The sequence below is a fragment of the Bactrocera neohumeralis genome, unplaced genomic scaffold, assembly GCF_024586455.1.
Source record: "Bactrocera neohumeralis isolate Rockhampton unplaced genomic scaffold, APGP_CSIRO_Bneo_wtdbg2-racon-allhic-juicebox.fasta_v2 cluster09, whole genome shotgun sequence".
NCBI classification, from domain to species: Eukaryota; Metazoa; Arthropoda; class Insecta; order Diptera; family Tephritidae; genus Bactrocera; species Bactrocera neohumeralis.
The window spans coordinates 5,346,228-5,372,298 of NW_026089622.1; the positions used below are offsets into that span (position 1 = coordinate 5,346,228).

Here is a 26,071-nt window from a genome sequence, read left to right on the forward strand (position 1 = left end):
ATTCTGAGATAAGCTTTTCATCAAAAGTTTCGATGCCTTCATCTTACCCAATTCCCTTAATTTCATTTGAGTAGCATAACTCAGGACATCAACTGGCGTAGATTCCCTCAAATCTTTTGTTTTCATTCGTTTGGTATGCTCTGAGCTTTCTTCAAAAGATTTCTGAGGCCGACCACCTTTTTGGCTTGAATTTTTCATAAAACAAATTGAGCAATCCAGCCATGTTTTATTAATTTCATTAAAAACGTCTATTTTTCGGTACGATTTGTTCCAACGAAGTTTAAATTCAGACTTTAGGCGGTTAAATGTTTTATTCAATTCTTCTTTAGTCACTTGCTGAAATTTTGTTTGTTTTTCCAATTCATTTAAAAAAAAATAAACTTTTCATCAGTTGTGATTTTTTCACAACAAAATATTATTTGAATGAGCTCCCTATGATTGACAAAAATTGTTTTTGAACTAACACCTGAAATGAAAAGTTAAACCAATCACTAAAAGATTATAAAATTAAGATAGTATGGCAACACTGGATTCTATGTGACGATTTGCAACTAAAATAATAAAGATCAATGCAGTTCACATTTGCACTTGTAGTTGACGTTTGACAAACAAATAATCAAAACAAAGTAAAAAAAGCTTCGAACTAAACAAAAAAGGTAGTACATAGGCACATACATAAATGCGAGCAAATGCCAAAACGCAAAAAATCCGCACAATTTTTTTCCCAATTAAGTACATAAATATACATATTACAGGATAATTAAAAAATTTCCGGCCGATCATGCCGGGCTCACTAACTTTTCCAATTTTTAAAACTTAAACTTTAGGAAAATAAAGTTATTAAGGTAGGTTTCCGAAAAAAACGACCAAAATGTGAAAATCACAATTACGCACAAAGTGAATATAAATGAATCTTTATAAATACCCGATGTTGATGGTTCCATAATTAAAGTTGCTAAATTATAGTCAGCGACTGGAAAATATATATTCAAACTGTGAATAGAAAATGCACAAAAATCAAACTGCACTTATTGAGAAAATAAGCTCTGTGTTTGTAAGGCTCTGAAAAGAGAGGTGGTGAAAATAACATTGAAAAACCGTTGATTTATTGTTGCTAGTATATTCATAAATCCAAAGCAATAAACGAAAATTGCTACCGGCTATTTTGAAAAAATTAGTTTTTGCCAACTTTTCTGGTCTGCTGCCCCATTGTGCGTCGCTCTTTTAGGTACTAATATAAATCAATTTTTGTAATATATTTGTGTGTACGGTTACATATAATGTACATGTTCATACATACAGATTTACATATTTATTTATTAATGTTTATGAAGCATCTAACTTACTTGTGTATCTTTTACAGGCATCAGGGAGTTTTTGGACGAGAAGAAAACTGGAGAAAATATTCTCAAAAATGTTCAGGACATTTTGTAGGATTTCAACACACTTGAAACTATCTATCGAGCTGTGTTCGTTACGGACAACGGTGCAAATGTCGTTGCGGCATTTAAAAGCTTCAAGCGCCTATCTTGTGCTTGTCACAATCTGAACCTTGTCATGTATGACGTCATTGAGAAAAATCTTCTTGCGGAAGTGAAGGCTTTAATAGATTGCTGAAAATCATTAGTCAAATATTTTAAACATTCTCAGCTTAACAGTAAGCTCTCAAAAACGCTGAAACAGCAAGTTAAAACACGCTGAAACTCTACATTTGTTATGCTCTTGAGTATATTTGATGTAAAAGAGGAAATAAAAACTCTTTTACTTAAAAAAGATGAGCTACAGCGAATTAGTAATTTAGATTTTTCATTACTTGAAAACATTTTATGCTTTTATACCTTTTAAGGACTGCTCTGAAGCACTTAGCTCTGACAAGGAACCAACAATGCAAATATTTGCATTGTGGTCTGAAAAATTATGTAAACTTTGCAGAACTAGCACACTTGATTCTCAAATAATAACTAATTTTAAAACAATGAACCTAAGCGCATTAGAAGTCAGGTTTCTTCCGGCAATCGCTAATTTGGTTGGGCTTTTCTTGAACCCTCCTTATAAACAGATGAATTGTGTTAGCTACGGTAAAAGCAATGCTCTCCGAATTTATAGGTGATCATGAAAATAGTAGCTTTGATGACATAACTCATAAAATAAGCCCAAATAATTCCGAAAATGGAATGTTTGCTGAATTTTTAGAATTAAGTTATGTAAAAAAACCAAAAGTTGAGAAAAACGCTATCGACATATGTAGAGCTTGACAAATATTTGGCCAATCCAGTAGCTCATGGCACATATATTTTAGAATTCTGGAAAAGTGCAAGGGACTTAAAATACCTTCCCAAATTAGCTCGGACCATTCTGGCTATTCCAGCCAGTTCGTCTACGAGCGAAAGGCTTTTTTCAACATCGGGCCATATTTTAAATGAAAAACGCACTAGGCTAAAAAGCACAAATTTAGAAAAAATTTAATTTTTAAATAAAAATATGACTTAGTTCGTTTTGTTTTAAATACATAACAATATTCAATATACCTTAATAAATGTGCACTTATATATATATAAATTGCATGTCTTTTAAATTTCCTTATATGTGTAAATAAGTTTCGTGCCGGGCCGGGCCGGCCTCTCAAAAAAGAGTTTGTTTTCGTGCGGGCCAGGGCCTCAAAATAGAGACCCGCGTCCACCTCTAATTGGGACCGTTCGTTAAACTGAAATATTCGTTATATCGGAAACGAAAACTAAATTAATATTGGTACAATAATTTATTCATGAATTCATAAGCATCGATTGAAATAAATATATACATACATATACAATGGAAAATTCATACAATAAAAATAATGAAAGTTGAATTTTATAACAAAAATATGAGCATTATTCAACTGAAAAGAAATTTGTTATGCTCATTTGCTTTTGTGGGCGACCAATTTTGTGATCCTGTGCCTTTTGATGTAGGCTTTTCAATAAAAATATTTTTTCCTGTTCCACGTTGTTTTCTTCAGACCATTTGATACACTTCTCAATGCAGTCGATGGCATCAGTATGCTTTATTTGCGGCACAGCTACAACTGCAGCGGTATCACCTTCCTCCTCTTCCGAAATTTCTATTGCTAGTTCATTTTCAGCACTCGGGTTCTCTTCTACAAGTACATTGTCTACACTGTTCCATGCTTCCGAATCATCTGTGTTGAAGTTTGTCTAAAATTTTATTTGAATATTAATTTAAATTATTTCTACAAATGCATAAGTTAAACCGTACCTGGGGAAACATTGTATGGGTAAGAGAAAGTGTGCTCTCCATAACAGAAAGGTCTTCTCTGAATCGCAAATCTGCTGGAGGTATACTGTCCTCATCATCTTCATCGTCAGGTGTGGTTTTATTAATTAAAATGTTTTTCCAACACTTCTGAAGAACAACTCCTGAAACTTTTTCCCAAGCTGCAGCAATAAGTTGAACTGCATTGAAAAGGATGAGGTCCTTTAACGCTGTGTTTATATTTTCTTTTTGCACAACACTGCTCAGTAAAGAATTTCGGTAAAATAATTTGGTGAGGCGAATCGCGTTCTGGTCCATCGGTTGAATTAGAGCCGTTACATTCGGTGGCATAAACACTGTCCATATTTTTCCATCTGGAGTCACCAAATCTTTTTCTGGTGGATGACTATGAGCGTTATCCAGAAGTAATATTGCTCGCTTTGGTAGATTTCGACTTTCAAGAAAATCTTCAACCTATAATTAAAAGTATTATTAAGGAGTATTGAAGTGAAAATTGTTGTAATATACAAATGAAGCACGAATTTACTAAAAAAACAGTTTTTAAAAATGTCGATATTCATCCTCGCGGATTTTGAGTGCGCATAGTCCACGGCAAGTGTTTTGTTTTTAAAGGAACGAGGGTTTTTTGATTTTCCTATTACAAGAGGCTTTAATTTCATTGCCCCGTTGCATTTGAGCAGGCAAGAATTGTAACTCGTTCCTTGGATATCTTTCGGCCAGGTGCTCTGTCTTCATTTGCGTGAACTAGAGTTTGGTTCGGCAATATCTTCCAGTAAAGTCCAGTTTCATCAGCGTTGAAAACTGCATCAAGACTTATGTCGTTTTTTACGATAATTTCATTTAATTTTTCTTTGAACGGTGCCACTAAATCAGCTTGGGAGGACAATTTTCTGCCAGATTCTTTTAAAATTCGGATCCCAAACCGTTTTTTAAATTTACAAACCAACCATTACTTGCCTTAAAATTTTCATTAGGATATTTTGTAATGTGTATTTGCACAGCTTTGGCTTTTAAAATATTGCTGTTAATAGGTACGTGCTTTTCACGCTGGGAGACAAACCACTTATATAAAGCCTTTTCCAACCTATGATATTCGCCTTTCTGTAACGATTGTCGTCTCAATGTGCCAGCATGTGTATCCTTAACACTTCTTATTACATTCCGGCAATTTTTTAAAATTGTGCAAACACTCGATTTTGGAATACCACATTTCAAAGAGATTTCTTTCAGGGTTTTCCCCTTTTTATTGTCGTCAATTATTTTTAATTTGTCACCTAAGCGAAGCCGTTTTCGAATTGAAGGCATTTTTAAATAATTTATGCGATATCCTCACTTTACCACTTTGAACTCACAACTGATATTTCGCGCAATGAAGCGTGCATAAAAAAATAAATAGAATTCTTTAAAAAAAATAGCTCAATAATAACAAGAACTAGCTGGTATTTGACTGCCTGCCACGCCATACATTCGTAATATCGAGTTCATCCAATTTCCAGCTTTCGTTATATAGAGTCATCAATGTATTGGAAAACAGCGTTCGTTATATTGAACATTCGTTTTATCGGCGTTCGTTATATTGGAGCACCACTGTATATAATTTTTTCTTTACTTTTTACTTTTCTTTACTTTAGTAGGCACTTTTTAGTTTTTAATAAAAAAAAAAAACAAGAAAAAACGTTAACTTCGGCGGCACCGAAGCTAATATACCCTTCACAGGTGCATTTCTTTTAGTAATTATGTGTCCAGTTTGTATGGAAGCTATATGCTTTAGTAATCCGATCTGAACAATTTTTTCGGAGATTACATTGTCGCCTTAGAAAATAATCTATACCAAATTCGGTACATTATCAAATGTGAAAGTTTTCCATACAAGAACTTAATTCCGATCGTTCAGTTTATATGGCAGCTATATGTTGTAGTGGTCCGATATCGGCCATTCCGACAAATGAGCAGCTGCTTGAAGAGAAAATGACATTTGCAAAATTTCAAAAGGATATCTTAAAAACTGAGGGACTAGTTCGTATATATGCAGACAGACAGACGGACGGACAGACAGACAGACGGACATGGTTAAATCGACTCAGCTCAACATACTGATCATTTATATATATACTTTATAGGGTCACCGACGCTTCTTTCTGGGTGTTACAAACATCGTGACAAACTGGATATACCCTGTTCGGGGTATAAATATAGTATATATTTTATATCCGCGAACGCGCAGATGAAATAAGAACACGTGTGGTTCTAGTGGATTGCCAGATACAAATCAAATCTTTATTTCCGAAATACTAATATTTAAACATTTTGGTCTTATTTACTTAAAGTTGAAGCTAAAGCTGAAGTGTAAGCATCAGCTTGATTGAATCCAGAACAAAGAAAGAGTTAATTACAATATTAGCTGTTTCAGCATATTCCAGCAGAACGTTAAGCGTTCTGTTTTCTTTACAATTGTTATTGTTATGCCTTCTTGTGAGGGCGAGCGATATTGTTTTGATAAGAATGGATTATTGGATTCAGAACGGAAAAAGCATATCAAATTCGTTGTAATAGCAAAATGCAAAGATTCAATGTTATTTACAGCTATGGTAAGGTTGCTATGCGGAGGCCCTCATTAACTTACATATATAACTTATAAAACCTACGTTAATTAAGTAATTAGGTAATAATACAAACATGATTTTTTTATATGTATGTTTCAAAAGATGTTAAGGAATTCGTCATGAATAGTTCAATTTGTACGTACATATGTACATGCTAGTGTGCTCGGATATAAAATATACATATGTATGTATATATATTATATGCAAAGTCGTTTGCGCATTGTAAATATGCGAATCTGTAAGCGTATATTCCTTAACATTGGAAATAGCATAGCTTTTTTCATTTAACACTGAAATTACTCAATTCTGCTATTTTCGTGCCCCTGGAGTTAAATGTGGTGAAATACGCTAATAATTTTTCTGTGGTGCGGTGAAACACGCTCATCCAAAACAGTAAATATCCCAAAAGTGAAATATCCCTAATCGTGAACCTTCTCTATAACAGAGAACGTTTATAATAGAGAGGGTTCACGGCGCGAAGAACGTAAAAATATTTTTGGCTAACTCGGTCGAGATGGAGGAGTTTCACCACTGCAACATTTTTTATGCTCAAAACTATATATTGCTGTTACAGACGTATGTTAGCTCTTTTTCTTATATTTTTACACGTTTATATGCAAACATGTGTATTCATATGAATTCTTTTTGTGCATATTTATGAATACATTTGAATTAATTAACCTTTTCAAAGCAATATTCGTAGTTAATGGGAAAATAAGGCCTATTTTTAAATTATTTTTTGTATTTGATATATTCATACTTATGTGTATATGTATATAACAAACAATCATAATATTATTAAAAAAATGAAGTATGTTACATTAGTGATAAATGCACATTAATCGTATATTTTATCATTCAAAACTTACATACATATATTCACATGTGTCATGACCATATGTGTTTATGGTCGCTTTCGCAAATTCAAATCATATTATCACATCAATAATAACATGTGCGCGTTGCTCATATGTACATACATAAATATGTGCGTATAACATTGGTACACAAATACCCAGTTAGAACAGTGACGGTCATGTTACCTAGTGACATGCCGGTAACGCGTGCCGGTTTAATTGTCACTTTTTCTTATCACGTTCTTAAAGGCGAATCAAAAAAGCTCCCAAAACTTTTATATACATGTGATCTTGTATCACCTTCTCGCTCACATATTTTCTGCTGTAATAAAACTATATCCTTCTTTCTCACACTTTCATTAAATTTGGTATAAATCAACAAAACTGGTTTCAGGAAAGCGTGACGGTGCATTCTGCAATAGCCTAGTGGGTAAACCACTCGCTTGTCATTCCTTCAAACCCTAAAATATAAAGATTTTTTTTATAAAATATATTTTTTTTTATTAATTTTAATAACAAAATAATTTTATTTAAATTTACATTAAATTCATTTCCTTCATCTTTTGACATTTTTTTTAATAATATAAAAACTATTTCAATAAATTATTATATAGATACAAAAATAATATATACATATACATATGTGTAAAAAATTATTACAATGTTATCATTCTTCAGCTTTTCGCTTTCTACATTTTTTTCGCTTAAATCTATGGTGTCTCATTTCGATGGACTTCCGCATTTGTTGCTCGAAATTTGCAAGTCCACAAGTGATGAAAGAATCTATAGAAAATGTAATGAAAAATCAATTTAAAATACAACTTTGTAGGTAATATGTATGTATAAAATTTACCATATTATATGTTGGACAACGGAAACTCTGATAGCGCTTGCTTGCCTCCCCTACCGTCCCAGTTACACAAAGTCAGGAATTCGTCAGTGTACAGATGACAACTTTTGTAGTTGGGTGGAAATAGTTTTTAACATGTTAAAAACATCTGAAAAAGGTGTAAACATAATAAAGTAAAAAATTTTAAGAAATGCATTTTAACAATATATTGGATTACCATTTCCATCCACAGGCAACTTGTTTCCTTGTTGTTTTGAGAAGCTTGCCTCTGAGTTGTAGCAACCAGAAATGTTGAATTTCTTCCATTTAAATGTCAATTGTTCAACACTAACGAATGCGTAAAAATAAACTAAAAACTAAAATGACAATTTTACATGCACCTTTTACGGGAGTCGAAGAAGTTGTTGGGCATTCCTCCAAATAGGTGTCATCAAAAAGCGCTGGTGAATCCATCTGATTAAGAAATAAAAATTGAGCAGCATCAAAATTCATTTTAAATAACTTAACATAAAATAATAAAATACCACCGGGATACAATAATTACAGTGGTACTAATTTCAAAATTCATGAAATAGATGAAGTAAAATCGGAATTAGAAGAAACTTGCCCTGATGTGGAATAGAAAAATCTAGCACAATATTATTTTCATTTTCAAGTTGAGGAAATGAATTTCTCTCAAAATGATTTTAAGTTCCTCTATATAAAAAAGTTCCACTTGGAATCGTTTGAATATTTACGTTTTTTCGGCTGGTACCTAAGAGACTTTTAGCCGTTAGAGGTAAATCTGTGCAACCTATTTTTCGCAACTTTTGCAGAAGATCGGTTACTGTATTATGGGATACCCTATTTCTTAAAGCCCAAGCTTTTAATTCTAAACTAAATGAATTATTTTTTACCACTTTTAAAATTTCGCAATCGCTATTATTCCTATCACTAACATAGCTTTCACTGCTATTTGAAGAAAAATCAAGGGAGCTTAGTGAACGGCATTCCTCCACATCAGGAACACAATCAAAATTTACATCTTTTTCACAAATTTAGATGCACTAAGATTAAAAGCCTTTTTTTCCCGGCTCATATATGCACTAAATGTATTTTTCTTCGTATTGAATTAGTATTTGTTTTACTCACCCTTTTTCCAAATATTATTGCACTTGAAGACACAAAATATTCACAAATATTAAAGAAACACAATTATTTGCATAAATATGCACAAGCAAAAATCTGCATAATTCTCAATTATCGACGCGTTTGTAACCGAATTCTTTTTTTCTTCGAATTAAATTTGTCACAACGAACAAGCAAACGTCAAATTCACGGTATCATGCTGTACGCTTTCACATCCATCGTTTTCAATAAGCGGTGACAGATAAAAAAATTTGTTTGTCTTCTTTTGTTTTATTTTTGCTTAACATCTGTTGAGTGAAGAGCTTATAATATAAAACAAACAAAAGACACAATAGATTGACTTCTTACTCATTTCAAAGATTTGTGAGGGAGTGTTAGTGACAAGTAAAAATTGTGTAAATGTATTGGAGTTTCGGTCACGCAAGTTTTGCTGGGTAACGCATACACAAATCTACATACATACTTGTATACATATGCGTACACATGCAAATATGTCACCCGCAAAAATTACAAAACAACAATTGTCCCAAATAGCATCAGCAGCGTCACAAGTCGATATGGCAGCCAAATAGTCAATGCCCAAATTTGTAGAAAAACACACAACAACAACATTTTCATTCATGAACACAAGCTCACTTTCAACAGGCAAACTCGCATCATTCATAAAAACAAACACTATTACATCTCCCCGAGAATGCCTTTGCTAACAAGCGTCTTTTCGCGACGATGGCAAATGCTAAAAATCATAAATTGAACAACTTTCTCATGTTTCTTCACAGAAAGAAGTGAGAAAAGTGGCAACATAGCTGTTGATTTATAACACAGTACAACAGCTAATCTGGGGGGTGAGAAATTCCAAGTTTGGGTGATGGTACTAGGTCAGTATAGTAAAACCCACAAAGGGCTTGGCGTTCGTATGTGTCAGTTTTTTTTTATGACCTTTTAAATTTTTTCCTTATCTTGATGTTTTTTCGCTTAGTTGTAACATTTTGGCAAAAACGTAGTTTAATATAACTCGCGAAACACTTGTCCGATTTTGATGAAACAAATTTAGAAAAATTAAGAATTACAGTTTCTCTAATCTGTTCTATACCGTTTTCCTATATGTGCAACACTTTCGAAGTTAAAAATGAATGTATGAAAGGAAAAAAGTATTTTTTTCCTAAAAATTTAAATATATATTTTTCTTAATTCATATAAAATCCAACAAAACTGGTTCTGTAATGTTAACATAAAACATGCATTGTCATTATACTTCTTCTCTTCCTCACACTGGTTCTGTGATTTTTGTCATTCAACAAATTCTCAAATTTTTTAAAAGTGAACAAAAGAGAACAAAATATGGAACTGTGCAAGCCAGATATAAATAGATTTTGCTACTGCTGTGGTCAATATGTCTCAACACATAAAAAAGGGGAAATTTCAGTACTGATTTTGTTCAAACATACGAGATGACGAAAATTGGGTACCAAATATAGTGTGTAAAAGCTGCTACAACCGTCTAATGGATTGGAAAAATAGAAGACGTGAAAGTATGCCATTCGGTATCCCAATGACTTGGACTAATCCTGGCGAAGGTCACAATCCATTGAATTGCTATGCATGTGCGAATAAAGGATCCGCAAAAAGGATAAGAAAATCGTATAACTCCGTTGGTGTTGCAAGTGCCGCAACACCATTGCCTCATTCGGACCACATTCCTGTGCCAAAAGCTTCTTTCCCAGATATTTTCTCTTTTACGACTGCTCCGACATATCACGCACGTGATGATCCCCCATATGAGCCATCAGTATCCAATGAGCCAATTTTAATAAATCAAAATAAGCTTGATTCAATTGATGCCAAGTTGGAATTAACACAGCATAAATCGGGCACCCAGTGTGAAAGTCACAGCTTATCGAAGTCGTCAGGCAACACTCCAAAGTTTATTCCTTGTGAATGATGAAAAAACTTCTGCATATTGCCCGGATGTAAGAAAATTGATGAACGCAATGGAAATAAAATATGAAGCAGATGAATGAAGATTATTTATTGACAGTTCAAAACTCAGCTTGAAAGCGGTTTTACTGCATAAGACCAATAAAAAACCTTCAGTTCCAATCGCCTATAGTACAGAAACGAAAGAAACAAATGATGGACTGGAAAATATTTTAAAAATGGTTAACTACGCCAAACATATGTGGCGCATATGCTGCGATTTAAAAGTTGTAGCAATGCTTTGCGGTCTTCAAAGCGGCTATATAAAATATATGTGCTTTTTGTGCGATTGGGACACACGATTTTCCGGTGACCAATATGCATGCCACGGATGGAAACTCAGAGAGCACAGCAGGTTACAAAGGGCCAATATTATTCGTTAGCCTCTAGTGCCGAAGGAGAAGATATTGCTGCCACTGCATATTAAACTTGGAATTGTTAAGAATTTTAGCAAAACTGTCGCCAAAAGAGATGAAGTTTTCTTGTTTTTGAAACTAATTTACCCGAGATGAATGCGATGCCACTAGTCCCGAACAACCACCATTGAAAAAGTCTAGGCAATATTTATTAAAATAAATAAAAATAAATAAATAAAAAAAAAACCAAAAATTATAAAAATGTTTACTTTATTTTTTTAGTAGTTTATGGCCAGAAGTCTGGAGTTATTGGGGAAAATTTGTAAAAAAAAAGGCGACAAATTATACTTTTTTGAATAAAAACAAATAAAAACAAATTTTAATTCTTAATTTTTTAAATTTGTTTCATCAAAATCGGACAAGTGGTTCGCGAGTTATGTTAAACTACGTTTTTGCCAAAATGTTACAACTAAGCGAAAAAACATCAAGATAAGAAAAAAAATTTAAAAGGGTTTTACTGTACTGGACTTGAAATTTCTCACCCCCAGACAATAATCCCAAAAATGTTCCACAGTGTAATAGGCGTGTTTTATTTGACCAGCCAATTAAGCTTTTAGCTTATTTTGTATGGAAGACTTAGCCAACATAATTACGCTGGCTTGTCATAAGCTTTCATAGCTTGTATATTGGACTAGAGGCATTGCCAGTTAAAATGCTTTTTTCATTCACAATAGCTATGAGTTTTCTCAAAAAAAGTAGTTGGCATTAGCGACAACCCTCATTTTGACAGATAAAAATGTAAACAAATGAAAAATATATAAATGAAAAGTATAGAAGTGCACGAAATGGAAAATTTTATAAAATATGCGGTAAGTAGGGATTTTAAATTAATATTAAGACAAAATTAAATTTTTTGTGTTTTCCAATTGCTTGGTACATAGTACACAAATTCAAATGATGAAAAGGATGAATCAAGTTCGACTTAATAGGTATGCTTTGTTTTTGTTATTAGACTTCTCTGTATGAGTATTTTTTGCAGGAAGATATGAAGAAAGTGAACGAACCCGTTTTGCTACGAAGGGTTGTCGCGTGGGTTATCTCAATAGACCATGAGTTTGTTAAGTGGCCGACTGGAGATGCGTTGGAAGAAACAAGTCGCAAGTTTTTTCAAAGGAAACAAATACCAGACAAACATATATATTTTGAAATTACCTCATACCGGTGTTTAAAGATTAGGGTTCGTTAACGCTAATCAAATCAGCTTTAACAAAACACATTCTTCAGCAAGAATAGTTGTTGAAAATGCATTTGAAGCACTGAAATTTTGAATTTAGTTGCAAGTGCATGCATTATGCACAATATATGTATTATTACAAACGACGAAACAATTATTGACACTCAAATTGAAAGTGCCGAACCGGAGCCAGAACCTGCTAATGAGCTGGCGAGAGAAGCAAGTGGAGATCGCCGTTCGTTGCTTACAACTTTAACACGAAGAAATGAATAAATTTTAATTTTATTAATTTTAAAATGCACTTTAGAGCAACATTTTCCATTTTCAATATCAAATAATAAAATTATTTATAATTTTACAACATATTTGTTTTATATAAACACATACATACGTATGCATTTGTTCAAGATTTGTATGTAAAAAATGTTCATTTTATAATAAGCTTGATTATATAACTCCGTTAAATAAAACAATATGTATTCGTTATGAAATCAAGTAGCTTTTCTATTTTTGATTCATTAAAGAGTGCTGTAAAACTTTCAATGATTGTTATTTCCCGCGTTGCCAACATAGTTCATATTTAAGCGAAAATGTGAAATAAGCTAAATGCGTTTTATTTGTCCATGATTTAGCTATTAGCTTGTGGTGGTCAAATAAAACACGGCTAATATTTGGCAATTCTAAAATATTTTTCCGTGCTCACAAAAATCTTAATAATATATAAGATTGTGGAATTCTTCCAAATGCACTGCCGTCATGGCTTTATATCATTAGCTTTATATACATCAGTAAGATGAAGAAGGTTAATTAACTTAAATATGTTAAATTAATGATTTGAAGCAACTCAATATCGATAAAATGTGGTATGTAGACATAAGTGAATATATTTACATACATAGGTGGCATGACTACGAACTTGCGTAAATATGTATGAAGATGTATGAGCGTGCATACATATCGACGCAGATTTTTGCCAGCCGCGTAAAAATATTTTTTATATTCCTTCACAAATACAGTCAATCCCGGTTATGTGCTGTAAAGACGCTTGTAGGCAAAGGCATGCTCGGGGATGTGTAATGGTGTTTGCTTTTATGAATGATGCGAGTTTGCCTGTTGAAAATGCGTTTGCATTCATTAATGAAAAAGTTTTTGTTGTGTGTTTTTCTACAAATTTGGGCATCGACTATTTGGCTGCCATGCCTATTGACTTGTGACGCTGCTGATGCTATTTGAGACAATTCTTGTTTTGTAATTTTTGGGGGTGACATATCTACATGCATTATTTGTGTACCAATGTCATGCGCCCATATTTATGTATGTACATATGAGCAGCGCGCGCATGTTATTATTGATAAGTGATAAACTGACTGGACCTTATCAGTGTGGCTATAGACCTGACAAATCAACAACCGACCAGATATTCACCATGCGCCAAATCTTGGAAAAGACCCGTGAAAGGAGAATCGACACACACCACCTCTTCGTCGATTTCAAAGCTGCTTTCGACAGCACGAAAAGGAGCTGCCTTTATGCCGCGATGTCTGAATTTGGTATTCCCGCAAAACTAATACGGCTGTGTAAGCTGACGTTGAGCAACACCAAAAGCTCCGTTAGAATCGGGAAGGACCTCTCTGAGCCGTTCGATACCAAGCGAGGTTTCAGACAAGGCGATTCCCTATCGTCCGACTTTTTCAACCTGTTTTTGGAGAAAATAGTTCGAGCTGCAGAACTAAATAGAGAAGGTACCATCTTCTATAAGAGTGTACAGCTCCTGGCGTATGCCGATGATATTGATATCATCGGCCTCAACAACCGCGCCGTCAGTTCTGCTTTCTCCAGGCTGGACAAGGAAGCAAAATAAATGGGTCTGGCAGACGAAATATCTCCTGTCATCAAACAAACAGTCGTCGCGCTCGCGACTTGGCACTCACGTCACTGTTGACAGTCATAACTTTGAAGTTGTAGATAATTTCGTCTATCTTGGAACCAGCGTAAACACCACCAACCATGTCAGCCTAGAAATCCAACGCAGAATAACTCTTGCCAACAAGTGTTACTTCGGACTGAGTAGGCAATTGAGAAGCAAAGTCCTCTCGCGACAAACAAAAACCAAACTCTATAAGTCACTCATAATTCCCATCCTGCTATATGGTGTAGAGTCTTGGACGATGTCAACAACGGATGAGTCGACGTTGCGAGTTTTCGAGAGAAAAGTTCTGCGAAAGATTTATGGTCCTTTGCGCGTTACCCAAGGCGAATATCGCATTCGATGGAACGATGAGCTGTACGAGATATACGACGACATTGACATAGTTCAGCAAATTAAAAGACAGCGGCTACGCTGGCTAGGTCGTGTTGTCCGGATGGACGAAAACACTCCAGCTCTGAAAGTATTCGACGCAGTACCCGCCGGGGGAAGCAGAGGAAGAGGAAGACCTCCACTCCGTTGGAAGGACCAAGTGGAGAAGGGCTTGGCTTCGCTTGGAATATCCAATTGCCCCCACGTAGCGAAAAGAAGAAACGACTGGCGCGCTGTTGTTAACTCGGCTATAATCGCGTAAGCGGTGTCAAGCCAATCAAGAAGAAGAAGATAATATGAATTGAATTCGCGAAAGCGAACATAAACACATATGGTCATGACACATGTGAATATAAGTTTTGAATGATAAAATATACGATGAATGTTCTTTTATCACTATTGTAATATATGTATTTCCCTTTTTAAGTAATATTATGATAGTTTGTTATATAAATACATACATATGTAAGTATGAATAAATCAAATACAAAAAATAATTAAAAAATAGGCTTTATTTTCACATTAACTACGAATATTGCTCTGAAAAGTAATTTAATTGCCCAAAAAGAATTCATATGAATACACATGTTTGCATATAAACGTATAAAAATATAAGCAAAAGAGAGAACGTATGTACGTCTGTTAGTTTTGAGCATAATTTTTATTCCACGTTCAGCTCTGTTCAAGCGAAAATGTTAAAATTTCAGCTGCCGAGCTGGCAGTGGTGAAACTCCTCCATCTCGACCGAGTTAGCCAAAAATATTTTTACGTTCATCGCGCCGTGAACCTTCTCTATTGTAAACGTTCTCTGTCTATAATTTACGTTCTCTGCCTGTACTAGATTAGCCTAAAAGTATACACTGAACTTGTAAACGCTTCATCTGGTAGTTGCCACATATTTATTTTTACTAACTATTGGTCCTGCGAAGTAGTGCTTAACGGCGGTCACGCAGGTCCGAATACAAGCTACAGCAGCCGGAGTTAAGGGTTTAGTACGTAGGCATACTGTTTCGCAAGTCCAACATAGTGATTTAACACTGTCTGGGCGCGGTCCCGAAAGAGGTGTACTCTAGCGAACAATATGATTCGTGCATGCTACCAGTCTCACCCTGGCAGTATCTTTAGAAGATTCCCCCTCCGAAAACAAAAAAAAAACTAACTATTGCTATCTCACCTGACCTACGAATAAGCCCTTATACAATAATCATATAAAACATGACTATATTATGCTTCTTATCCCGCCCACTGTAAGGGATCACGAAGTACCAACAAGACCCAAAAAAATTAGTTTTCGAAATAGATGAGTTGAAGCAAAAATTGGAAGAATAAGAACAATTACGCGAACAATTGAAAAGTAAAAATCAGAAGCTTAAATAACAAAGTAATCGCCCACTTGTGCCTAATTATTGTCGATCACAATACGAAACTGATGAAGAAGAAGTAGGTATGGGTTCAAATTGAATTTTAAAGAAAAACAAAAGGTCTAATAAAAAGTGTAAAGCCAAAGTTTCACCACAAGTGATCATAAAAAAAAAAATACTTTATTCTCGAACGGTGAAAACCACACAGCTATAAATGAAAATCCGAAGTATGAACCGAGGCCTCTACTTATTATACTTTCATATATCTCTAATTATAAAGAACTAAATAACCTAATTAAAGATAATAGCAAAAGTTCATTTGTATTAAAACTATTAAATAACTCATTCATAAAGTAAGAAACTCGGAAAATCTGCAACAGAGACGTTTTTTATGATTAAGCAGGCTTAAAGTGGCCATACTCGACACACATGTGCATTCGATCCGTATGTGTGCGATTGCGGTGTACTCGTGTATGGGCTTGTGCGCATACCAATCCATGTTCGCGAAAATGTTTGATTTCTTACGATCGGTGCGCACACAAGAATGTCGTGTATGGCGCTGTGTGCACACAAAATCTCATTTTCTCGTGTCGTCGAATAGGAAAGATCGCGGGCGAACAATTTTCCGCTTGCTTGTCGCACATATTCACTGTTTGAAGAACGACCTCAAAATGGATTTGAATATCGTGTACGGCGAAACGATTTCATATCCAGATGTTACTTTAGCAAGAAGTGATGTGTTACGGTGGAACCAGGCCTTTTTGGAGGGCCGAGGAGAGGCATATCCTGCTTCGCTGTCATGTTTTGGGTGAGCTGTTTGCTTTTTTTTAAATGATTTTTATTTGTGGGTTATTTGTGTGGTCCGTTTTATTAATTTATTGCCGTTTTTTGTTTGTGTGTATCGCGACCGTTTGCGTTTGCGAAATTTTTCTTTTTTACGATATTCTGTTGTATATGCTTGTACACGTATGTGTACCTATTTTAATGTCACAGCACTTCACTGCACTCCTTCAGTTGGGGATTTTTTTTTTGTTGTTTTGTTTTTGATTTTGGAGGGGGAATCTTCGAAAGATACCGTCATTTCTCCGGACGGTATGCACGATTCGTATTGGTCACTGAAGCGGAGACCAATACGCCTACGTACTAAACCCTTAACTCCATTGTCTTTGCTTGTTTATTTGCCCCACGGAACCGCCGTTAAGCATAACATCGTGAGGCCAAGCTTAGCCATTCGGCTCATCAGTCACGCCATTCAGACCTACTCCTCATTCATCCTTCTGATTTCTCTCCGTTGCCACTCTTTCCTTCTTAGCTATTTCAGAGCTATAGCACACCACTCTTTCACACTATCCCACACTTCTTTCGATTCAGTCATGCATCGCACGATGTTATCCGGTGTCACTCTTTCCGTTGTCAGTTTCTGTAGATCAGCTCTCTCCTTTTCATACCGTTGGCAGAAAAAGAAGATGTGCAGCGCGTTTTCTCCGCTGCTGTCGCAGAAGGAACAATTCGTCCTGTCGTCATGCCCATGCTTATGAAGATACTCCCTAAAACACCCGTGCCCCGTCAGAAACTGCGTCAGGTAGAAATCTGTTTCTCCATGTTTCCTCTCTATCCATTCTTGCACACTTCCAATAAGTCTGTGGGTCCATCTTCCCGTCGTAGCTGCATCCCATCGTTTCTGCCACTCATCGAGGCTTGTTTGCCTCTCATCCTTCCGTTCTTCAGCCGTTTGTCGCCTGCCCAGACTTGTAGACCTGTCATTTACTCTTTTGAGTTCCGTAGCCCTTATATCTGGTGGCATGATGCCTGCTAAGATACCAGCCGCTTCGTGGGATACCGTACGAAATGCACATGTGACTCTAATGGCACTGAGCCGCATTGCAGAATTCGCTTTCCTAGCATACGTCTTTTGCTGTAGTGCTGGTCCCCATATGGGCGCTGCGTACATCATAATTGATTGGCTCACTTTGGCCAGTAGCATACGGCTATTTTGGCTTGGTCCACCGAAGTTGGCCATTATTCTTGCAAGGGCGGCCGTTGCACTTGCTGCTTTTTCACATGCCTTTTCAATGTGCTCTTTGTAGCTGAGTCTATTGTCTATCAGTACTCCTAAATACTTCAGCGACTTCTGTGTCACGATGGTATGACCGTCGATATTTAGTTTGATGTCTTCGGGTTTTTTCCTACTTGTGATCAGCACAGCTTCTGCCTTTTGTCCAGCGAGTTGGAGGCTTGTTGCCGTGAGCCAGTCTTTGATTGCCGTCGCTGCATGATTGCAGAGGTTTTCGAGTTGGCCAAGTTCTTTTGCCACTGCGGTTATGGCAATATCATCCGCGTACCCGATGATCTGCACCTGCTTCGGGAGTGGGAGACGCAGTACCCCGTCATACAACACATCCCACAACAATGGGCCAAGCACCGAGCCTTGCGGAACTCCGCCCGTTACCTCATACTTTTTTTGTCCGTCATCCGTATCGTACAGTAACAGCCGGTCAGACAGGTAGCTGGATATGATCTTAACCAAGTAAGCTGGGGTTTCTTTACGTTCTAGTGCACTTATAATATGGGGCCAATATGCCGAGTTGAACGGGTTTTTAACGTCCAACGTGACTACTGCGCAGTATTCCTTTGCACCATACAGCCATCTGGTACCTTCTATTGCCTTGTTAGCTGTGCCGGTAAGCTTCTTGATTGCATCAGTGGTTGATCTATGCTTGCGGAATCCATACTGATTGTCGGACAGACCTTTCTTATCTTCTTTTTCTAAATGCAGCTCTAATCGTGCACAGATTATCCGCTCTAGTATCTTGCCCATCGTATCCAACATAAAGAGTGGTCGGTATGAATTGGGTTCTCCGGCTGGTTTATATGGTTTATGCAACAAGACCAGTCTCTGCTTTTTCCAGGTTTTTGGGAATACACCTTTTTGTAAACATCGCGTAAGCAATTCTGTGAATGGTCTCGTATTGTGCTTAATGGCAATCTTTAAGGCCTTATTAGGAATACCATCCACGCCTGGTGCTTTGGCATTGCCAAATCCCTCTGCTGTTTCTATAACTTCCACATCAGTGACTATTGTATCTTCTGTTTCAGCAGGTTCTTGCATGCTAACCGTTTGGTTCTCTGGGGGCTGTGCGGGGAATAAGGTCTCCACAACGGTTTTCAGTAGTGCTGGGCACGTTGGTGCTTGTCCTTTGCTACCTCTTATTTTCTTCATTACCAGCTTGTAAGCATCACCCCATGGGTTTTCATCGATTTTTCCGCAAAGTTCTTTAAAGCAGCAAGATTTACTTTTTTTAATTGCTTTTTTAAAATCGCTTCGTTTTCTTTTGAAGCATGCACGTAATTGCGTTTGCTCCGTGAGTCCCCGACTCCTTTGACACCTCCTTCTCGCTTTATGGCATTCCTTTCTTAATGTGTCGATCTCCTCACTCCACCAGTAAACAGGCTTTCTATGGGTGCCATTTTTCTTTCTAGTCATAGAAGCGTCGCATGCTTTACAAACGTACCTCACTAACATTTCCGTCTGTCTATCTATGTCTTCTTGGCATGTTAGATTATCATCTAATGAGAGCTTGACTAGTTCGATGTCAAGAATTTCAATTTTCCATCCTTTGTTTCGTCTTATCTTAGTGGGCACTCTCCTTCGATTGTTCGCTGAGTCTTGGATTTCAAACATGATTGCATAATGATCACTGTGTGTGTAAAGGTCACACACTTGCCAATTTGTTGTCCGCGCCAGAGAGCTGCTAGCGAAGGTTATGTCGATAACGGAGCTACGGTCGTTCTTCTCGAAGGTGTTCTGGTTGCCGGTGTTCAGTAACACCATGTCTAGCGACGAGAATGCCTTTAGTAAGGCATCTCCACGCCTATTTGTACAGATGCTACCTCAATCCATCGCCTAAACATTAAAATCGCCCGCGACCACGTTCCTCGTAGTTGATAAAACTTCTGTGACCAGTTCGTCAAGGATTTTATCAAAGTCACTCTGCGATATGCTTGGTTGTATGTAGCAATTGTAGAAGTTGATCCCAGAGACTTTCGCTCGAGTGTAGAAACATTTCCCTAATAGCGGTTTATCTTGAATGACTTTACCTCCACATGCCCATATGGCAGCTTTTTTCGTGTCGTCAGAGATCCATGTTGCGTCGGTTATATTTTTATACTGTTCACTGAATATAGCTACATCGACCTTTTCCTCATAAACCGTCTGCTTAAGAAGTTCTTGTGCAGCCTCACAGTGATTGAGGTTGAGTTGCATGACTCTCATTTTCTGCTGTTTCTACATGCTTCTTGGTAGAGAGGATACTTTTTACTACCAATTTGGTGGTCGGTGTTTTCCCTGCCCTTTTTCTTGCATGCACTACACGACGGGTTCTTGTCGCACGACTTCGCAAAGTGTCCACTTTCTCCACACTTGGCACAGCACTGGCTCCTATCATCAGGATTGTTGCAAGTTTTCGCCAGATGACCGTACTCAAGACATCTGTAGCACCTCTTGAGATTTTGTTTCGCCCTTATTCTGCACACTACCCAACCTATTTTGATTTTGTGTGCGTCTTCAAGTATTCTTGCCTCCAGCGCGTGTAGGCTTACCACTGCAGTTTGGGTTCCTAAGTACGCTGATCTGATACTCTTGATCGAGTTTTCATCAAAACTACTCAACCCAGTTATTTGTCGTCGTATAGACTCGGCAATGTCCTCTTTAGTCGTGATTTCGTCGAGGTCACGTATTTATAGCATGACCTTGTGAGTTAAAGCTTTTATCTGTGCATTTTCTCTCAGTACTTTGCTTATTTCGGTCTTGAAAATCCCTGTGCTCGTCATGTGTGCCTCTTTCAACTCTAGCAGGATTTGTCCTTTGGCCGTCTTTCTGATTTTTGTTACATTTTCCCCTAGCTTCTGCAGTGTATCATTTTTCCTAACTGTCCTTAGGATGTCGCTATATGACATGTCACCTGTTTTTTCAATGACTATTGCATCAGGTCGAGGTGGCGGCTTATGTGGTGCCTTCTTTTGTTGCTTACGTTTGACTGCAATTCAATCATCTTGTTTCCCTTTTCTTTATCATTGTCTTTGATGGAGTTATCACTCTTTGTTTCTTTGTTCAAGGGAACTTCAGGCTTACTCGGCCATTCCCTATGGGTGGTTTTATTTTTCTTCGGCGGTGTTCTTCGCTTTGGTTGAACCTCGTGGCGAGGCTTCTTTGGTGTATTCTCTCCGGTTGTTGGTTGACGAGAAAACTTCGTCGTGCTTCTTTATTTGCAGTGTGCTCTTCCTGAGCATGTAATTTTGCTATCACACCGAGAAGATCTCGCATGGTGTTGTTGATAGTCCGCTGGGGTGGGCGCATTGTTTCAATCAGCTTCTTGATCGCATTCTCTAGTTCAGCCATACAGTCTCCACGAGGTTGTATCGCCTTTGCCAAGGGAGTGGTGTCGCCCAACGCTGATGGTGATGACCTCGCTCTCAAAGCTTTTTCAACACCAAGGTTTTTTATCGGGGACCTACCCAGTTTTGGTGCCCTCTTAAAGGGGTCTGTATCCATTATCGCCGAATTCTGGGAAGAATGCACGTTATTATTATTTTCACTCAAGCTTCCTATTATTCCTGAGATGTTGCTGCTGTTGTTATTGTTATTTTTGTTTCTCGTAATAAGCTCCATATGTTTGTTTTACCAGCGCATCGTGTGCAGAGGGGCGGGCCGAAATAGAAAGGAACAGGTGTACCCTCGGGGACACTGCCCCTACCCCAGTTTCCTGAGGCCTGTCCTTCGCTTTACCAGTCCCGGAAAACACGGACGGACCGGCGCTCGCCCTGGGCAACGCAGGCTACTAATCCTACGCCCAATGCACACTTCTTGAGCAGAGCAACCTCGGTAGAGCAAGCTCACATCACCCTTTTCACACTAACAACGAAGAAGTCGTTGTTAAGGTTTCGAGGGACTCCCAGTGCGCCACGTTGTGTACCGGTCAACTTTAGATTCTTTTAACAGCCGCACCTAACCTGGTGAATAGACGCTGACCAGGGAGCCGCCCATTATGGTTCCGTCGCACCTGGATTTTTGTATTACTCATCCTACTCAGCCTATGCGTGTTGAGGGGGACACATATTTCTAAGAGGTGGTGTCGGTTCGCCACAGTCACAGGAGCTTCAACGGATTTGCTAGCTTTTATACCGCATGCTCCACTCCTGTCGCTCATCGTCGGGGATTGCTTATTCGTTTAAACTGATTTCGCAACTAACCTGCTACTACAGGCCGTCCGGCTATCCGCGACCTGCCGACCCCACCGGCAGCTTAGAGCCCAGCTATAAATGTTAATACACGATGTACAGCAGCTGTACACAAAGTACGTGGGACGCAAGTACATCCTTCGGGCATTTTATTTTTCGCATAGTTTTGTCACCTCACTTTTTTGTTTTTATTTTTAACTGCACTTTTGCCCTTTTTTTCTCTTACGTACGTTTGGTTTATTTCGGTATAAAATTCCTGCGAGATTCAAACTCGGTTGAGTTTTGGAACGCACACCATATGATACACATGGAAATGCGACTGCATCATATGTCACTCACATGTCTCGACTTGAATTTGCGGAATTTACTTATATAATTTATTAATCACCGGTGTGTTCACAACTATTATATTTCATAAACGGAATCCGAATCCGGAACGGGCAATTTTTTTCGCCTAATAGCTGAAACAGCAAGCAACATAAACCCTCAAGCCGAATCAGCTGATACGACCTATCTTATGAGAACGCAATTTAATGGATTAGCCAACATCGCAAAACATGAAGGATGTGCGAACTTTCGAGAAAATATTTGCATGGTTTATCGAGAATCGTTGGGCTATTTACTGAAGTGGACTGCATCACTTTCCGAATTCAAAATATTTCGTTGCTTGCAATTTTCGTCTGAGCCTGATTCAAAAGTGAAATATGAACATGTTGTTGAGACGATTATGTTTTTAGACTCGAAAAATGTTCATATTGACGACAACATATTGATCGATCCTTTGGCAAATTTGAATGCGTTCTTGAAATCGAAAAACGAGATCGAGAAATATCAGACGAGTTTTTTGCGTAATCTGTTAATGACTAGCTGTGTCAATTCTTCCAAGCTAATAAGAACGGTGAGTCGTTTTCCGAAATCTTGATAATAGTTCAGTATTTGTTGTCTATCCCTGGTCACAACGCAAATTGCCCGCGTATTTTTTCCTTAATCAATACACAGTGAGGTAACGAGCGTCTCAGTTGAGACTGTTAAGAATATTGTACTTGTTCAATATAACTTGAAAGACATGCATTGTAAGGATTTTCACAAGTATTTGTCCAGTTACATATGCAACGGGACTGATTTTGACTGAGGCCGATATGGTAACCCTATTTATACGTACACGTACACATATAAGATTTTTTATACTTTTTTTGCACTGCACTTTTTTTTGTTGATTTTGTCAGCGAGTCGTGATTAATTAAGCCCGAAGGACCATGTAAAATTGTCAACTTTTTCCCGGTACTCAACTTTAACTCGGCGAAGAACTCTAAATATAAAATCGCGAAAAGGTTGAGGATAGCATCATGAAGAAATTCGAATAGCAATTACCTGTCTGAAGAACAAAAAGAGGCGGGGGCCGATGGATTGCCGGCCGAGCTATTCAAACACGGCGGTGAAGAACTGATAAGGAGCATGCATCAGCTTCTTTGTAAAATATGGTCGGACGAAAGCATGCCTAACAATTGGAATTTAAGTGGGCCCAATCCGCAAAAAGGTAGACCCCACAACTACAATGGCTATCGAGCGTATTGTGTGTAAGATTAAAACCCACCGTCAACAAACTGATTGAACCTTATCAGTGTGGCTGTAGACCTGGAAAATCAACAACTGAAAACGAAATACTATATCTCTCGTCATCAAACAAACAGTCGTCGCCAGTAATAACATCAACAATAATGTCAGCATCGAAATCTAACGCAGAATAACTCTTGCCAACAGAGTTTTCGAGAAAATGTTCTTCGCGCATTGGCCACGGCGAATACCGCATTTTATGGAACGAGGAGCTGTATGAGATACAGTACCCACCTCCACTCCGTTGGAGGGACAAGGTGGAGTAGAACCTGGCTTCGCTTGGAATCTCCAATTGGACCCACATAGCAAAAAGGAGAAATGACTAGCACGCTGTTGTTAACATATACGGTACTGGTTCTTCTGTATCTGTTTGTAAGTGTCTGTCGGAATGCTAAAATTCCTTTGTCGTTTGGCTATTTTGGTAGTGCGCATGGGTGGACATCAGTCTATCGGTTCTGGTCGCGGTTGTGGTTTGGCAACCGTAGGATGAAATGGTTTGTATATTAGTCGTTGTACGTTATGATTCTGTGCGAATTGGTTACCTACATTAGTAAAATATTCCCTTTGTTGTGGTTGTTAAAAAAAATTATTTGATTGTCTGGGATGCATAGTTGGGTTTTGCAGGGTGCTAATTCTAGGTGAAAGAAATAATCTAGCTTGAAAATGTAAATGGTTAGGTGTCGGAACCTGGCGTGGTACTAATATTGGTCTATTGGGTTGATTTCTAAATACGTTTTGTTGTCCTCTATTTTACGTATGATTGATATGGTGTGTTTGATTCTCTAACTTCAAACATAAATATAATCCGATTTGTAAATCTGTAGCCTCTTTTATGCCGAGAAGATGTAAAAGGTCTCCACATAATCCGCTAATAAAGGTATCAAGGGCCTTGTACAGCTTGGTCATTAGTTGTTCTGATTTCCTGACTAATTCCATACAACCTATCTTATTAACAATCAAAGATAAATGCTTATAAACGGACTGATGGAAATCTTCAACAGACTGGTTAGAACCTTGTGCTTTGGTCGCCATTTGGTATTATAATGTACTCAAGTCCCTTTTTCTGCATAGTATAGCGTGAGGCATTCGGAGATGGCACTCCAATTTAAAGGAACATTATATGACTGTCTGCGTTACCAGTTATTTTGTTACGAATAGTATGCAAAATACCAAAGTAAAGTCAAATGCTTGAGTTTGATACTGTTTCTACCAGATTGGTAATTGTTCACATAAAACTTGCCGAATGGCATTTGTTAAATCGTCAGTGTTAACGTGTGACACTAGTATACTTACTCGATATATACTTTTGATATAGTATATTTCCACACAACACAAACACACTGTATACAATTTTTATAAATTCTCAAATAATAATAATTAATAGTAAAAAATGTTTTAAATTTCTATATGAAAACTTTATTTTACACGAAACCCACTGCGAAACGTCACTCCGGCACTTGGCGGTTTTAACAAGCAAAAGAAATTGGGGTGGTTGTTGCGATCGAACGTCTGGCTTCACGCATGAAATGATAAGAAGGCGGATCTCGTACGGATCTAACCCCTTTTGATAGTTTGAGTGGTAAATATTAGATTATTACGAGTCGTCTCGTTGATGTTCGTGTGATTGTTGTGTTGTAGTAATGAGCTGTGTTAGGTACTGTGTTTGATGCGTGTGTGTTGTGAACTGTTGTGTGAAGAGGTGTTGTGACGTGACGTGATGTGATGCGATGTGGGATGTTGCGGAACGCTCATAACTCATGTGAACATCCCGCCCCCCTAGGCGAATTAATCGGCTAGGAGCCTCTGCAGCTGGTGCAGTGTACTGAGTACAGCGCTCAACCCGGATAGGATCGCTGCCTGGTCTGGTACGGGTGTTGGTGCAATTTTCCGACGGATTGGCTCGGCTGGGAAATCGATGAAACAGAGTATGATTCGGCCTTTGGCAATATTGACAGGCACCTACGGCCCAGTACTCTATGGTGGCGTGGTCATCTGCAAGGCAGGTCGTGCAAAGCGCGTGAGCTCTTGCAACCTGTTGTCTTTGAGCGGGCTTCCTACTCTGTAAGATGGTGCATCTTTTGGGCGATGGCACAGGCTGCAACATGGAGGTCTCTGTGGCTCCAATAGCAGCTTTTCTCTTATCTCCCTGACTGCTGCGGCGGATGGCGGGGGTCGCATAACCCTCGTCCCTGGAGCGGCAATGGGTGCAGCTGACGCTTTGGGTGTAGCGATTTCAGAGCTCAATGTCTCGGGGATAATTTGTACGTCTTCTACTTCCATTT

At 37.7% G+C, this 26,071-nt stretch overlaps 1 protein-coding gene and 1 long non-coding RNA gene across 2 annotated transcripts; both read right to left on the reverse strand.

The window, feature by feature from the left end:
- Positions 1 to 2,870: 2,870 nt before the first annotated feature.
- On the reverse strand, positions 2,871 to 3,297 carry LOC126763969 (uncharacterized). Its single transcript, XM_050481748.1, has 2 exons — positions 3,256 to 3,297; positions 2,871 to 3,194 (listed from the first exon to the last, which is right to left on the reverse strand). Exons 1-2 carry the CDS (start codon positions 3,295 to 3,297, stop codon positions 2,871 to 2,873), a joined length of 366 nt encoding a protein of 121 aa, XP_050337705.1.
- Positions 3,298 to 7,625: 4,328 nt separating this feature from the next.
- On the reverse strand, positions 7,626 to 8,921 carry LOC126764007 (uncharacterized). The gene is made up of 3 exons (XR_007667766.1): positions 8,715 to 8,921; positions 7,801 to 8,036; positions 7,626 to 7,731 (listed from the first exon to the last, which is right to left on the reverse strand). It is a non-coding gene; the product is annotated as an uncharacterized LOC126764007 (long non-coding RNA).
- Between the last annotated feature and the right edge of the window lie 17,150 nt (positions 8,922 to 26,071).